Source organism: Podarcis erhardii (assembly GCF_964252035.2).
Source record: "Podarcis erhardii genome assembly, chromosome: 1".
NCBI lineage: Eukaryota > Metazoa > Chordata > Lepidosauria > Squamata > Lacertidae > Podarcis > Podarcis erhardii.
In genome coordinates, this window is record NC_138497.1 from 34660722 (window position 1) to 34678313 (window position 17592).

Genomic DNA, 17592 nt, shown 5'->3' on the forward strand with positions numbered 1-17592 from the left:
CAGTCACAGCCTCTTCACCTACCTCACAGGGTCATTGTAGGAATTAACTAAGGAGGGGAAGTGAACCATGTACTCCTTGGAGAAAAATGTGGGATATAAATGCACTAAATAAGCTCTTCTGCTTACCGGCATAAGAAAGCTAGCGAGGCCAGCCAGATGGGAGATGTCAGTTGCAAACCTGACATCCAGAGATCTCCATATACAGTGGTACCTCGGGTTACATACGCTTCAGGTTACATACATGTCAGCTTACACACTCCGCTAACCCAGAAATAGTGCTTCAGGTTAAGAACTTTGCTTCAGGATAAGAACAGAAATTGGGCTCTGGCGGTGCAGCAGCAGCAGGAGGCCCCATAAGCTAAAGTGGTGTTTCAGGTTAAGAACAGTTTCAGGTTAAGAATGGACCTCCGGAACGAATTAAGTACATAACCCGAGGTACCACTGTAGTCGCAATTGGAAACATGCTAGTTGCAAAACACGCCTGGCTAATTTGGAACACTGCTTCAAATGGGAACATACACTAGGAACAGGACATGATCGTGCTGTGGCTCAACCTCGGAGCTTCCAACAAGGCCTCCAAAACTACCTTCCTACTGCAAAGACACCCATCCTATTTCTAACTTGCCCTGTTAGAAACGCAAGCAAAGGTCTGCAGCTTTCTCCCCAGCCATCCCCCTCCAAATGAATTTCCCTCCCAACTGGGCACAGTTCTGGTATTAGAGCCTAAGTGTAGGGGGGAAATGAGTTTGGGCAACAGACTATGGGAACCCTCTCACTCACTTTGCCTATCACCATCTAAGAATGAGTCCCTGGATTCCCCCTGCTTGACTTATACAGTACTTGATTTCAGTAGACCTGCATCAGCCACTATTATGTCTAGTTTGAGCCTCATGTGACCTAGAAAATAAGCTTGACATAAGCAGATTATGCGTTTCACCCACTTTCTCCTGAGTGTAGGCCAAGCAGCAGAATTGGGAGTGGGCGGGCACTGCAGAGTGAACTGTTCCACTTCACACATTCTGAATGCTCCCCTGCCTAAAGCAAAAACTCTCCTAGCAAGCTGAAAAGTAGCACAGTCAGAAGAAACCCTCCCCTGATGAATTTTCCCTGTAAGCAGAAAATTGGCTTGTGTGGGGAAGCATTCATTTCTTCAGCCTTCAGCCTGCATCTACAAATAGTGCAAACGCTTCACAAAAGAAAAGCTGTTCAAAAAACATGACTCAAAATGTGCTTTATGACCTACAATTGCCTACCACCTACATACGCATTACAGAAATATTTGAGTTACCGCAGGACACCTTTACATTACGCATCTAATTTTCCTAAATTTCAAAACACAATAGGGATGAGTGTGCAATCAATCTGAACGTTTCCTTCATCCCCGCCTCCCGTCCCTCATTTACCCTTTACTTCTGGAAGGTTTTTTCCCTGCCCACTTTTGCACTGCAAGGCAAAATTATTGAACCCTCTAATGCAACATGGCAATTGCTGATGTGAGACAACCCTAAATGGAAGATTAGGCAGCTGAGGTGCAATAGGTTTGGGTGGAAACCACAGCAGAAATGCAACTCCCAAAACAGATAGCCCCGATGGAACTCCCCCAATATACTTTGCCAGCCAAGTTTCAGCCTGAATGGCTGAAAAAAGGTTGTAGCAGGGATATGCACAACCCAGAGGTGGGGCTCATCCTAATGCTCTTTCCTGTACCTCAGTGGTGCTACTTTACACCAGCCCTAGACTTAGTGTTGAGGCAGGGTTGGGGAAGAAGAAGAAGAGTTTGGATTTGATATCCCGCCTTACCACTCCCCTTCAGGAGTCTCAAAGCGGCTAACATTCTCCTTTTCCTTCCTCCCCCACAACAAACACTCTGTGAGGTGAGTAAGGCTGAGAGACTTCAGAGAAGTGTGACTGGCCCAAGGTCACCCAGCAGCTGCATGCAGAGGAGCGGAGACGCGAACCCGGTTCCCCAGATTACGAGTCCACCGCTCTTAACCACTACACCACACTGGCTCCCAGTGGAATCTTTTTCAGCCCAAGGGCCAGATTTCCTCACAACCAAGCTTCTGGGAGCCACATAGCAGTGATGGGCAGGGCCAGAAAAAAAAGTGTGTGGAGGCTTTGTGCAATATCCTACATTCAAATCACGCACAATTCAGACTTTTCTACACTCTCTGTACAAGCAAGCAAGAGCCATCAGCATGGTTCAAGGACACATTCCAGCCAGGCAAACAGCGCTCAAAGAATGGGTAGAGCAGAATCAGTGAAGAGCGTGGCATGGAAGGAGGGGGGGTGGCCTGAGGAAAGGCCAGACAGAGAGACCTGGAAGATTGCATTTGCTCACCAGGTTTGAGGTCTCCCCCCTCCTCCCCAAGGTAGCACATTTTGGTTCCGCATACACACAGTTCCCACCTATCAGTTTTCTTCCTTCTCAGCATCACTTCACAATACAGTGGTACCTCGGGTTACATACGCTTCAGGTTACATACGCTTCAGGTTACAGACTCCGCTAACCCAGAAACAGTACCTCGGGTTAAGAACTTTGCTTCAGGATGAGAACAGAAATCATGCAGCGGCGGCAGCGGGAGGCCCCATTAGCTAAAGTGGTGCTTCAGTTTAAGAACAGTTTCAGGTTAAGAACAGACCTCCAGAATGAATTAAGTTCTTAACCCGAGGTACCACTTTATTCCCTTCTGCTACAGTTGTGTGCCACTTATTAAATAAAGGCAAGCTCTCTGTGTTACAATACAAGGCCTAAAATTGCCTGATGTCTTGAAATTGCCAAACACACAGCCACACGCTATTTTCCTGCGCTGCATTTTTGTTCAGATCCCTCGGTGTCAGACTCCCATGGGAATTATTCAGAATTGTTTGCTTATCAAGTCATGTCTCAGCTCTAGAGCTGGTTTTAAATGCCTCCAGTATCAGCCCCGAAACATGTAAAGTGAGAATACAGGATCACGTGCCTCTGATACACATCTCAAGGTGGCCTTTTGTTCAGGTTTGCCTTGTGTGTATTTTGTATTTCCACCCAGGTCTTTTAGTCTGTTTTAATCTCAGCAAAGAGTGTTTTTACGTTGTGTTACATAGACACCATAATATCAGTCCTTCATTCTCTCTCCTCTTTCTGGGTGCACCGCCCCCGCCCCCTGCCCGAAAGCGAGGAACAATTCTAAACTCAGAGCAAGGAAGACAGGAAGAGGAGGAAGTGTTGCACCAGAAAGCCTCCCTAATGCTTAGGAAAAATAGAAATGGGATCCCTGGCATTTCCCACCATATCCTTGCAACAACAGAAGCAGGGGTGGAGCAGAAAGCCCCTGCATTCCTCCTGGGAGACTACAATGGTGCAGCTTTTGGGCGACTGCAAGTAACAAGGGGAAGGAAAGGACTCAAAGTTCAGGCTGACAGTGAAGCCCACCAATGCTGCCTTGCAGGCACTTAATCTAGAAGTTCCTCTTTTCCTCACTTCCCCCGTGGCAGCGTCTCGTCGGCTGGTTACTGAAGACAAATTACATGCCAGTTAGCTCAGCTGGTTAGAGCATGGTGTTGATAATGCCAAGGTCACGGGTCTGATCCCCACATGGGTGCATATTCCTGCATTGCGGGGGAGGGTTGGACTAGATGACCCAATGGGTCCCTTCCAACTCTATGAGTCTATAATTCTGTGATTCACATTTACATCACAGCAGCCTGTGCGATAGCTTGTTGGGTACTCTGGGGCCTGAATGCAGAAGCCCAAGGGCAGAGATCTACTGCGGATCTTGTATGCTTCGATCTCACGGTTGTCACCAGGTGCAAGTGGGGATCAGTCAGACCATCTGCCTTTGCTCTGATGGTGGAGCAGTCCCTTCCGCTTGTCACAATTCAGCCACCGGCTTCCAGTTTGCCCAGCTCAAGCCACTGAACTCAGGGACCCCAAGCTAGAGAACATACCCTCCAGGTGTGGAAATCAGGTATGGCTGCCCACAAACTTAGCCTGGCCCTGCGGGAGTAGCTTAAGTTTTGACACTGACCTTTCAGAGTTTTCAGAATTATTTGTTTAACAAAACAAAAACACACAGTATCTGATTAACAGTGATGACTCCTAGATAACACCACACTTCCTTTAGCTTGGACATGTAAGAGAACAGTGTGTACACTTTTTGTTTTACCTCATAACATGCTTTAAAAGTGCTCCCATTCCAAACTGGGAATTCCATCGATGTGTCTGATAAGATTGTTTCTTTTGTTCCTTCACACACATCTAGAATCTCCTTCCTATTATTCCGCTCAACTCCTACATGCGTTTGCTTGACAATTCCAGACTTAGAAGAAATTTTTTACAACAACAACCGGTACAAATGTGGGGTGAGGATGCTTTCCCCTTATCCTCGTTCTGATTGGAGTATTTCATGTGGAAATTAAAGGCCTGTGAGAGATTACTTTTGTTTAACTTAAAAGCGACATATCTGGAGACCTAACAGGATGTTGTGTTAGATTACCACAATGATTTTGCAGCTTCTGCAGAAGACACCAGGGATTTTCTTTTCTAGTCAGAACAGTACATAGCTTCCTTTTTGCTGGGCTGTATTCCTCTTCAGTTACATACGCCTGCTAAAATTATCATTTTTGCCACGATTATTATCAACCCCAAATGTTGACTACATGTTGTGTTGGGGGAGGGGGTGCACACAGAAGTTAATCTCGGAATGTAGCCCCTTTGCATGTAGAACATGCCATGTGATTCGGTTCTTACATTGTGTATTCATATAGTCCTGACTGGAGGTATATCTAGGCTCCTTTGCACCCTTGGCAAAGGATCCTGCAAACCTGGTGCCCAGAGCAGCGGAACAGTGGCCCAGGGAGCGCATGCCCGATTTGGAAAGAGTGGAAAAGGCGTGGTTTTTCACGCACCTCTGAGCCTGTGCCCTTGGCAGGCACCAGCCTGACCAACCCCAAGGTACGTCCCTAGTCCTGATGCCCAATGATCCAGCTGCCAAAACTGAAACCAAGGTGGGGGAAACACCCTGGTAGGGTGTTTTTTCACATGGGGATGTATGCAACCAATCTTCTTCTTTTTTGGCGATCACTTGCAGCCAAGTAAGATTGTCCTTCATAAACACGGTGTTTGGATTTGGGATGGGTTTTTGGAAGGCACCTGTGCGTGAATTTGTTTTATGTGTGTAGATCAGTGCACGCTGACCAACGCACAGTCTTCGCAGTAAGGCTCTATTCCAATGATATGAGTAATCACAATGACCAGTAGATTCTTATCAGCTGCAGCCTTCATCCACCTTCACAGCCGCTGTAACATACTGCCTGTTATCTTCCACCTGTTCTGCCGTTGAGGACTTTTTGGATCATTCTTTGTCTAGCTCCTCCCCTTTGACCTTACTGCCTTGGGTGACCCTGCTGGGAGTACGAGTCTCCTGACAGCTTCACTCACAAGGGTCACAGGAACATGAAAGCCCATTCAACACAACAAGATGATGATCCAGCGAGTGAGTATGCAATCAATGACACAAACTGGCACATGTCTTGGATTTGCATTGACGTACTGCATGTTTCTATACTGGCTCACCACTGTTCCTCATATCAACTCTGAGCTTCTTCTCCTTAAACCAGGGCTGAGCTGCCAGTTATCAGAAACGATACTGAGTTCTCACTGCACCTTCTGCAAAACTTGTTCAACTTACCAGTACACGACAACAAGTAAATCCCTGCTTCCACCAGCCAATAGTTAGTGACTTAGCCACAGATATGAAAAAACCAGGAAAGATACGTTACAGGGTTAAGGAGAGTAATAGCAAGACCATTACGCCATGTTTCTGATAAGGCTTTTGTGCACCACCCCAGCCTCAGTTAATACTCTGCCAGATGCAAAAGCTGTACGATTTCTGTCAAAAGCTGGTAAGAGATCACCCTGTCAAACAACCACAAGCTAAAAAAGCAATTCCCATGGCAATGGATGTTTTAGTCCAAAGACTGTATGGAGCTAGAGGGACAGCATCCACTATGCAAAAAAAGTGGCAACAAGAACTCTAGACACTCATGATTTTAAAAAGGTACCTCACCTCTGAGGTGCTTCTTTTTTTTGTGCCCAATCACTAACTAAACTGATGTCAAGAGGAGACCTTGAATTCCTCCCATCCCAGTGGCTGCTTCTCATGACAGATTTCACACTAAACTTTGATTGTATGCATGGGGATACCTGTTGGAAGTGGCAATGATCAGCACAGTGCGCAAGTGGGCTGTGCCTATCTGGAAACACCTCTCTCACTCTTGTCTGCAGTCAATTCATTCTTTTCCTACAGGTTCTCATCCCTGGTATCCCTTTAACATTTCCCTGAACATTTTACTTAGAATGGGGGTCCTCTATAAATAATGGCGTAAGCTTTCTGTGCATGGATTCTAACATGCTGGCCATGTCCAAGTTATCATATTTCAGCATAATAAGAGGGTGTGAAAGAGCCTTATGGCAGCAAATGCAGCCCCTTTCCCTGCTTCCTAAACACTAGGAAGTAAACAAACAAACCTTCAGTTAACCAGAGTTTCTCAGTTAGGACAAAATGAGAAACTATGGTCGATGGCTCCAGGAAAAGCCAGAATGTTAAACCATGATTTGAAGCGGTAAAATAGCTATTACACACACACAGTTATTTAAGAGATAGAATGGTACTTACAGTTTGAGATGGAACAGCTTTGTTGTAAACTCTGCTAACGTTGAGTCCATCAATCACAATATCAAAAGGGGGACACTGATTCACGAATGTCTGAAATTCTTCAAGTTCCTAAAAAAAAAGATAGAGAGAGGGTAAGAAGTTGAAAGAAAAGCAACAATGAAACGTAACTGACTTATTATATACCCTGCTATTTTTGTTTTTTTCAACCAGATTTTATATATTCAATGAAAGAAAATAAATTGGTAATGGGCACAGAATTCAGCAACCAAGCTATCTTTTATTGCTCTTTTTACTGCAGGTAAGTTTCTAGTCCTTATACTTGCAATGATAAGCTTCAATGTATATGGGCAATATATTATGAAGATTCAGAAGTCATAAATTGAGAACTTCTACAGCCTGCATATTTATTTATTTATCTATTTTTATTTATATATATCTATATTAATTTATATATCTAAGTCTATATAAAAAACTGATAATTAATGTATGCTAATTTGCATATAAGTTTCAGAAATCCACTTTTCTTGGCACAATACAAGGATACCAGAGCACAGAATTGATTTTTTTTTTAATTACTGAGTACACATTAGCCCCAACTCTAAACAGTTGATAGGAACATATCCTGGAAATTTTATTTTTTACACCTGCAGTAGCTACACAGCTTATTTGTTCTCTTTAGGCCTAAACATAAGGTTTATGAACTAATTTCTGCCATATTTAGGATGGAGGTGCCAATCGAGCTTATCAAATCATTTTTAGAACTCCATGAAGTGGTACAGACATATCTGAAAAACTACTCTGAGCGATGTCAGCAATCCACTTTGGGTTGAGTTATCCATGCGTGCTGTTTTAATTCATTACTTCCAGAGTTTGCAGAAATGAAACTGGGAAACTGTGGTTTTCCAAACCCCTCTCAATTCCTGGTAATCTGAGTAAAACCTCTCTCAAAGCAAGTAGCAGCTGCCTCTTAGTGGGCAACCAAGAAACAACAACTTCCTCTACCAGTTCTTTTGCAGTCGCTGTAGAAGAAAGCACAATCCAAAATGAAAGCATAGAAAAAGGAACATCACACAGGGCATGGGCAGGAAGGTCTGGAGGCTGTGGAAATACAGGAGCGTGTTTTGGGCTAGGTGTATTGCAGGACAGGGAAGCAGTAAAGTCAGAGGACTGAACTTCACAGAGGAGTCTGAAGTAATTATCCAAACCTTTTGCTGTGCATAAATTATTTTAGTGAGCAAAATAGTACCAATGGTGCTCAACATGTAGTTAACAAGATGATCAAGCTATGCTGCACTCCTAGGACAAAAAACCCCGAGCTCTTTTGGCTTCTCATTCAATTACCTAAAACAAAAGGACATTTTGATTTACACGCATGATTTTGAAGGGGAAAGTTCACCAGTGTGCAAAGAATCAAAGAACACAAAATAGGCCCAAATGGACAGAGTGGGGGTAACAATACAATCCTATACATGTCTGCTCAGAAGTAAACCCCAATGAATTCACTGGCACTAACTCCCAAGCAAGTGTATCTAAATTGCAACCTACAGTTCCACTTTCAATCAGGTAGGATGCAGATGAAGTAAAACTACTGAAATCAACTGAGAATTGCAGGATGGCAAAGCAAACTATTTTGGGTGGCTAGGGTTTTCTTTTCATTTTTGCCCTACCAGCAACCAGCAGATCTTGAGAAAACCCAGTTCTCCCAGTCTTATCAATAATACATGTGACAGTGCACTTTGTTCCAACGTTTGACATTAGTCACCGACATTAGTCACTACCTCCACGTTACGTTTTTAAAACCTACATTTCGAATCCTGTTCTTGCTGCTTCTTTTTTTTTTTCAAAATACCTGACAGCAAGTCTTCTGGGAACTCCCTATTGCTTTTGTTACTCAAACTGCCTCTCAGGGGTTATTGCAGGTGCATTTCCCGAAATGAACCCTGTCAACTCACGCATATCACCAAAGCCTTCTAATTACCCTAGACACTTCTGCAGCACAAAAGGAAAGCAAAACTGACATGCTAATACTTTCTTTCCCGCCCCCCTCAGGGGAATCTGTTATGGCTTGTTACCAATAAGTTTACACCTAGGGACAAGCCCTGCAGATGCACCATAAACACTTCCCATTCTGACCCCAATAGTATTGCCAACCATTCTACCAAAAAATATCTAATCAGTCGGTGTTTGCAAGTTTCTCGCTCTTGCACCAGCTGTAACCCTGTACAGAATTTCCCCCATCAGTGCCACTTCTGAGACATATGAAAACCACTTCCCCTATAAACTCTGCTAGTAGCTCAGGTCATCTGAGTGGGCCTATTCCCAAGTTTCTCAAACTGTACAACCTCAAGTATGAGAACCTGGCCTTTTTTCTTTTGGTTGGTTGGTTGTGGCCCCCTCATTATGGCCTGCTAAGGCTTGCTTAATTTGGAGGATTTCCATGAGCCAATTGGCTTTTATAAGCTCTGCTTTGCACCTTTCATATTTTTTAAATCAGTACTGATTTTACTTATGTTGGAAATGCTGCATGTCCATGCTGGTTTTTATGTAGGATTATATTACATGCAAGAGTGTCGTCTGTAAAAGGGCCTTTGCAAACTTATAACATGAACGCATCAATAATATAATTACTTTGCCAGCTTTCTAAACTGCCTCTTGTGAAAGGCCAAGAGGAGGTCACATGGGGACCACAAAAGGGGAGAGTGAGAGGAAGAAGGCAATTGGGTAGGAACCTGGGTATGCTATGAGCAGAAAAAATGAACTAAAAATGGAGCTTGTGGTATGCAAGGTGAGGTGACAGCTCCATGTGGGGAAAGATAGCCGTTAGGAGGTTAAGTGATGTATTGCTCCAAAATGACAACCCAAAAATGAAAGGAAGACTCCCACATACTTTAGCTACCCGAACAGCATTTTCATTCAGTTTGCAAAGCTAGTTTAAAAGTGCTTAAGAACAAACAAGACATGAGGGCACTGCTGTTTCCCAGCAACCATTCAGAAGGATGTGGCCTTGGATCCTGGAAGTGGCGTATTATAGCCATCATGACCAGCAGCTGTTAAGCATGTGATGCAATGTGAAGTGGAATCCAACAGATTTAGGCCTTAAAAAGTTTCCCTATGAATACAGCATCGAAGAGTGATTTTTTTACAGGCTCAATCTCTTGGTAGAAATATTTTGGCACATCCTTCAGAAGCAGGAAATTAAATTTTTCTGTGAACTTTTTCTCTCTCCAAACACCACTCAACCAAATTAGACTGAAATTAATTAAGTGAAATGAAATTAGAGCTTGAGCCGAACAATGAGATGAGAAGGGGGGGTGGGGTGGAAATAGAATTGAGTTAATGAATCATTAAACTGTCACTGCAGCTCTTTGGCTAACTAACAAATGGCTGAAAGGTGATAATTAGCTACCATTACAGTCAAATTCATCTAGTTATTTCCTTCTTGTGATAAGTAATAGGGCTGACTGAGTAGCTTCGAAGAGTCAGTTGACCAGAGGTGTGCACTGGTGCATTGATGACTTCCACTAAGAGTAACAAGTAAACAACAAATATCCGGAAAGGACAGCGATTAAGGCATGATTCCAGCTGTCTACCTGGAAACTCTGCTTGCTGGTCTCAGTCGGACTCTATTGAGCTCAGAGGAAGTGAGAGAGCGTACAGCAGTGGTATCTCTGATGTCTTTACCGATGCTTCTCTAACGCACATGGTGGCACAAAAGAAAGATTCCACAGGCATCAATCATCCATTCATTTATATTTGGTTTCACAAGCTGGTTTCAGAAAGAAAAATACCTGAGTTGGATCACTGTGTGACTGATTAGGGAGGGGAATGCCAGCCATGTGTCTTCAGTGACTCACTGTGGCTTCACGAGAAAGGGCGTCGTGTGCATCCACCTGATCACAAAGGCAGATCACCTCACTGAGTACGAAAAATTAGTAACCAACCGTTCCATAACGGCGTCCATAAAACTACTTATCCTCTCAAGCCCAGGAAGAGCCAGCAGCCTTCTCTGCCATAATGGAAACAGTAATTTATACGTTTCTTGAGATATGGGAATTGAAGTTGCATTTCAGGGAGCTAGTATTCTAGGGGTTTTTTTACATCAATGTTTCTTTGAAACAAGGGTTTTAAGTCATTTTCCACAGTAAGCATGCACATCAGTTCCCAGCAGCAGGAAGATTTAGAAATTATGTTACACAGGAACTGAAAAATTCAGTCTTAAATGGATACCACGCTAATTCCTGAACAGCTCAGTGAAGTTTCCCCTGTTGTCCAGCATTCTTTACGTCTTTTAATAAGCCTACAATCAGGAAGTTATTTCAGTTAAAAGGCCCTGTGCGGTAGCAAATACTGCTTTTCCTATTAAAATAAGTTAAAATTAAGAGCAACGTCACTGACACAACCTCTTGAGACTGCAGGCATCTCAGTCACTACATCATAACATATAATTTGGGCAAGGATACGTGCAAATATGCCTTAATAATAATAATAAAACATTAACGGAACAGATGCCTTTCTCTATCTACATCTGATCTCAGGCAGCTGCTGCAAGAGCTATTATTAGTGAGAAATGGAATCTCCCCAAACATCCAATACTTGCCTCAAAACAAACATTCTATTATCAAGGCTAAGACTTAAGCTGTTCCCACAACAAATCCCTTCCAGAAAAGCCCCAGCTTTGTGTTAAAAACTCCAGCCATTTCTAACCATGGTAAATTCCCAAAATATGTAGCATAAGCCAAATAATTACTCAAAATAATGATTCACTTTTAGCAACCATCAAATTATAGAATCATAGAGTTGGCAGGGACCCCGAGGAGCAACCCACCAACATAACATACCCATAGGTTCTCTCCCTTTAGTGGCCTGCTAATTATAGATGCATGTGCATAAGAACAGTCCTACTGACCCAGACAAAAGGCTGATCTAGTCCAGCATTTCACTCCCAACAGTGGCCAGTCATATCCTCCTGGAAAGAAGGACACAGGCCTTCCCTACAGTTTGCCACTCAGCAATGGGAATTCAGTGGCATACTGCTCCTGATAATGGAGGTTTTATTTCTCTGTTGGACAGACCTATCCCCCATAAAATTTATCCCACCTGTGCGTATGTAGCTGCCGCCATATCTTGTGGCAGCCAATTTCATTAATAACGACTCTTTTCATGAAGAACTCTCTTTCTACTACTGGGATGGCTCAGTCGGTAGAGTATGAGACTCTTAATCTCAGGGTTGTGGGTTTGAGCCCCAACTTGGGCAAAAAAATGCTGCATTGAAGGGGGTTGGACTAGATGACCTGCGTGGTCCCTTCCAATTTGACAATTCTATGATTCTACTACTGCCATTGAAGCTCAAGTTTCTTGAGCCACACATTAAAATTATATCTATAAATACATATACATAGGTAAAAGGTAAAGGACCCATGGATGGTTGAGTCCAGTCAAAGGTGATTATGGGGTGCTTTTCAGGCCAAGGGAGCCGGCGTTTGTCCACAAACAGCTTTCCAGGTCATGTGGACAGCATGACTAAACTGCTTCTGGTGCAATGGAAGACCGTGACAAGTGCCAGAGCGCACGGAAACGCCATTTATCTTCCTGCCACAGTGGTACCTATTTATCTACTTGCACAAGTGTGCTTTCGAAATGCTATATTGGCAGAAGCCGGGGCAGAGCAATGAGAGCTCGTCCCATGACATGGATTCAAACCTCAGTGGTTTAGACCACAGTACCACCCATGTCCATACATATACAGTGGTACCTGGGGTTAGGTACTTAATTCGTTTCGGAGGTCCATTCTTAAACTGAAACTGTTCTTAACCTGAAGCACCACTTTAGCTAATGGGGCCTTCCTCTGCTGCTGCTGCCACGCGATTTCTGTTCTCATCCTGAAGCAAAGTTCTTAACCCGAGGTACTATTTCTGGGTTAGCGAAGTCTGTAACCTGAAGCGTATGTAACCTGAAGCGTATGTAACCCGAGGTACCACTGTACATATACATATACATATACATATACATATACATATACATATACATATACATATACATATACATATACATATACATATACACTTCCTTCCTTTCAGGCAGATTGATTGATTGATTTAAATTTTCAATCTTGCGTAGCTTTCCAAAGAAAACAACACAACACAAAGCAAAAACAATCCCTGACTCAAAACCAATCACAATGTCAAAGTATTACCATAAATCTAAATACAAATTTAACAATTCCAAACTCTTGTCAAAATAAAACACAAAGTGAACAAATGCGTGCAGCTTAGGGCCTTTTTAAAAAGCTCCATCTTTTTAAGTGCTTGCAGCACTATAAGGATAGATCCTGACACATAGTGCCTGGCAAGACTTTACATAGGGTGGCTAAAGGTAAAAAAGGAAAAGAACCCCTGGATGATTAATTCTAGTCGAATTCGACTTTGGGGTGCAGCACTCACCTCACCCCTAATCCTAGTTAATACCAGCCTTGCCCAACAAGTTCAAGGGATCTGGAGTAGGCCCTCAAATTATGACAATAGCATATAAAGAGAAACATACAGAAGACTTTAAAGTACCAAAGTTAAACTGTTAAGGGCTTAAAGAGTTAACACCAACAGAAAGGCTTGACAGAAAAAATAGCCCCATAACCAGCATCAACACTAGTCAATCTACTCATGGCCACTGCAGCAAAATAACTTTCCTTATCAAACACCTCCAACCCCCTAAAACCCCATCATTTCCTGTTCCTGAACATGTGAGGAACAGGTCAGGAAATGAAGAGGCTCTTGGGATTTTGAGACAGACATGTTTAACACAAAAACATGTGTGTTTTTCTGTGACTGATAGCTAAAAAACTGTTAAGTGGTACATACAGAGGAGCTGCACACTTGCATATACTCTCATTTGTACAGTAAAACACACGATTAGTGGAAATAATGATGACTGCATTTGGAAACAATGCTGGCCATGAAACACAGTTAGCAAAATTAGGTTGTACATGCCTTAATGGTGGTGACCATGCACTTTGAGCACTTTGCTCCTCTCTTCCTGGAGCAGGGGAAAACCAATCAAACGGCTAATTCTGTGTTACAGCCAAACCAGTACTTGTGGTTTGTTTCTCCCCAACAAATCATGATCGGGAGGCCTGGGCTGAATTCAAAAGTTAAATCCAACTATGGATTCCCCCACGTCTGGTCCCAAACACACCTCCTCATTATTTCTGATAAAAGCCCCACTAGGGAAGCCACTATTATTAGCCAACACGGCACAAAGTGAACTTAAACAGAGATTAAAAAAAGAAAAAGAATTTGCCTAAGGCTGTCAAGATTATTTTATGGATGAGGCACAATTTGAACTGGGAGTTTGCTCAGCCCATAGTTGGTCCTAACATAGGAAGCGGCCTCATTGAACTACGTCGCTACAACTAATTTAAAGAGCAGCCAACTCCCTAAATCAGAAATACAGTCGTACCTCAGAAGTCAAACGGAATCCGTTCCGGAAGTCCATTCAACTTCCAAAACATTCAGAATCCTGCAGCCAATCGGAAGCCACAGAAGCCCCATTGGACATTCAGCTCCCAAAAGAACGTTAAAAAACCGGAACGCTCACTTCCGGTTTTTGATCGTTTGGGAGCCGGAACGTTGAACTCCCAAGGCATTCGGGAGCTGAGGTACGACTGTAACAGCATATTTCACAGTAGAAGGATTCCTACTTTACAAATCAAAGCATTACTGTGCTGTTCCTTTTGTAGAAGAGTGAAGAATTTGTAAATGGCACAACTCCATGAATGTGATCCTGAAAGAAATGCCCTGATCCTTTAGTAACTGACACTTTAAGGGTGGGGCAGAAGAAGGGGAAATAATACTAGTTATGCATGCATCTTCCACAATCTCTGATCTCCGTTAATATTTTTTGTCTCTAGTGTCATATCCAAGATGTAACACGAGCGCCATCCAGTGGCCCGTTTACATTCCAAGTATACATTTTTCAATAGTTTTGTTTACAGCTTAAGGATTTATGATGCTAAAAGGAGATACCAGTCCAAAGGAAATGGCCTCAAATATGTATGTACTGTGGGTGCCAGCTTAAAATCTGGTGGCCACCAATGATTCACATGCTAATGATGTAGCTTATATATAAAATGTTCTTCATTCTGTTATTCTGAATTAGTCATAAATTAAGCACAACCTTTGAGGACTATTTTTATATTATTTGTGCTTTGGTCCCATGGCTTGCTATTGCAGCAATTATTAATAATAATATAATAATAATAATTTATTATTTATACCCCGCCCATCTGGCTGGGCCTCCCCAGCCACTCTGAGCGGCTTCCATAGAAACCAAAAATACACTAAAATATCACACGTTAAAAACTTCCCTGAACAGGGCTGCCTTAAGAGGTCTTCTGAATGTCAGGTAGTTGTTTATCGCTTTGACATCTCGTGGGAGGGCATTCCACAGGGCGGGCGCCACTACTGAGAAGGCCCTCTGCCTGGTTCCCTGTAGCTTTGCTTCTCGCAATGAGGGAACCGCGTCCGGGCAGAACGATGGGGGTGGAGATGCTCCTTCAGGTATACTGGACCGAGGCCGTTTAGGGCTTTAAAGGTCAGCACCAACACTTTGAATTGTGCTCGGAAACGTACTGGGAGCCAATGTAGGTCTTTCAAGACCGACCGGTGTTATTTGGTCTCGGCGGCCGCCCCCAGTCACGTCTAGCTGCCGCATTCAGGATTAGTTGTAGTTTCCGAGTCACCTTCAAAGGTAGCCCCACGTAGAGCGCATTGCAGTAGTCCAAGCGGGAGATAACCAGAGCATGCACCACTCTGGCGAGACAGTCCGCAGGCAGATAGGGTCTCAGCCTACGTACCAGATGGAGCTGGTAAACAGCTGCCCTGGACACAGATTTGACCTGTGCCTCCATGGACAGCTGTGAGTCCAAAATGACTCCCAGGCTGCGCACCTGGTCCTTCAGGGGCACAGTTACCCCATTCAGGACCAGGGAATCCTCCACACCTGCCTGCCTCCTGTCCCCCAAAAACAGTACTTCTGTCTTGTCAGGATTCAACCTCAATCTGTTAGCCACCATCCATCCTCTAACCGCCTCCAGACACTTACATAGGACCTTCACCGCCTTCACTGGTTCTGATTTAAAAGAGAGGTAGATCTGGGTATCATCTGTATACTGATGAACACCCAGCCCAAACCTCCTGATGATCTCTCCCAGCGGCTGCAATTAGGTAGGAGGGGACCTATCAAGAGCTACATAAACAAAATACTGTATTATTCACTCTATAAGACGCACTTTTCCCCACTTTAAAAGTAAGGGGAAAGGTGTGTGCATCTTATGGAGCGAATGCAGGCGGGAGGCTCTGCTCAGCGCTCCCTTTAAAGAGCCGCATGGAGCGTGTGTGCAGCTCTTGGGAGCTTTTCCCTGAGGAGGGAGAAGGGCTGCCCTCAAGAGCCGCACACATACTCCGCACGCTCTTTAAAGGGAGTGCAGCTCTTGGGGGAGCCTTAGCTGTGCGCAGCCTCTCCCGGGCAGGGGTTAAAGGCTCCCCGTGCCCTGTGGAGGCTTCGCGTGGCTAAGCCAGAAGCTAGAACAGCCAGCAGGATCGCAGCGCTCCCTCTAGCTGTTCTAGCTTCTGCCTTAGTGGCGCAAAGCCTCCGCAGGGCAGCGGGGAGCCTTAGCGGCTATCCCTGGCTTTTGAGGGAGGTGGGGGGGGGGAGCCAGTAGGCTTGCTTTCGCTGAAGTCAGGAGGGCAAGAGGAATCAGTGCGCACTGATCCCGCTTGCTCTCCTGGCTTCAGGGATAGCCCCAACAAAGCCTCCTGAGCGAAGATGGAGGAGCGCTCCCTCTTAACTCAGGATGCTTTGCGTTGCTTTCTTATTTCTTGTTTTCCTCCCCTAAAAACTAGGTGCATCTTATGGTTGGCGCATCTAATAGAGCGAAAAATACGGTACTTTTAAAAAACATGCTGTGCTGCCAGTGTGGCGGCAGCATTACAGCAGGGTTATAGGCAAATACATCATTTCTTATAAGCAAATCAGTATAAAAATATTGGTTTCCTTGCAACTCACCTGGGGGGTTGTTTTCCTAAATGTATCAGTCCCTTGTATCACATCCTTTATTATTCTTTCCTTGAGAGTGCTGTATTCTTCTGGACTCAGGTTAATACTTTCCAAGGACTGATTACAAGATGGGCACTGCCCACTGCAACATCAATCAAGCCACAGACAGTTATCAGCAGCTTATAAAATTATCTGCAAAGTAAACTTGATTTTCCTTCAAACAATGATTGAAGAAAAATGTTATATACCAAAAAATTTGCAAAAAAAAAAAAAAATTTAAATGAAAAGGTGCATTTATTCATGTCTTGATCCAAAACTTGAGGACCATGTTGGATCCTTGTTCAGATGTAATGCTAAGCTATGGTTTAGTACAAAGGTCTCCTAGTGTTGTTAGACTACAGGTCATTATCCCTGCCCATGGACCATGCTATCTAGGGCTGATAGGAGTAGGAGTCCTACAACATCTGCAGGACCACAGGGTCCCCACTACGGCAGTAGACTGTGGTTAAGACCACAGGTGTCTAAGTTCAGAAATAATGCTAATTTGTGGCTGGAAATAGAAATGAAAACACCAAATGTCATCCTCACAGGTGTGCTAGATGAGGAGAGGAGGAAGCACATGAGCCCAAGGCTTGTTCAGGTAAGCTAAACCATGGGTACACCAAACAAAAAGGCCACACACTGCCTTGCCCAACAGTTAGATGGAGTATATAAAAATGAAGATTTTACGATTATAGAGTTCATTTATTCATCACACCTCCTGTTAGCAGATATTGCTGTGGCACCAAGCCATACATGCAGTTTTTATTGAACTAAAGCTTCAAAAATCTAGACCAGGGTTTCCCAAACTTGGGTCTCCAGCAGTTTTGGGACTACAATTCCC

The 17592-nt window shown here is 43.8% G+C and overlaps 1 protein-coding gene across 1 annotated transcript in view; it reads right to left on the reverse strand.

Moving 5' to 3' along the window:
* The window catches only part of PRORP (protein only RNase P catalytic subunit), a 50447-nt gene that overhangs the window by 25864 nt on the left and 6991 nt on the right, over nucleotides 1-17592 (reverse strand). Inside the window, exons 4-5 of the mRNA XM_081861733.1 lie at nucleotides 16719-16851; nucleotides 6660-6767 (exon numbers count right to left, since the gene is read on the reverse strand). Of these exons, the coding sequence (XP_081717859.1) occupies nucleotides 6660-6767; nucleotides 16719-16851 (241 nt within the window). The remainder of the gene's footprint in view (nucleotides 1-6659; nucleotides 6768-16718; nucleotides 16852-17592) is intronic.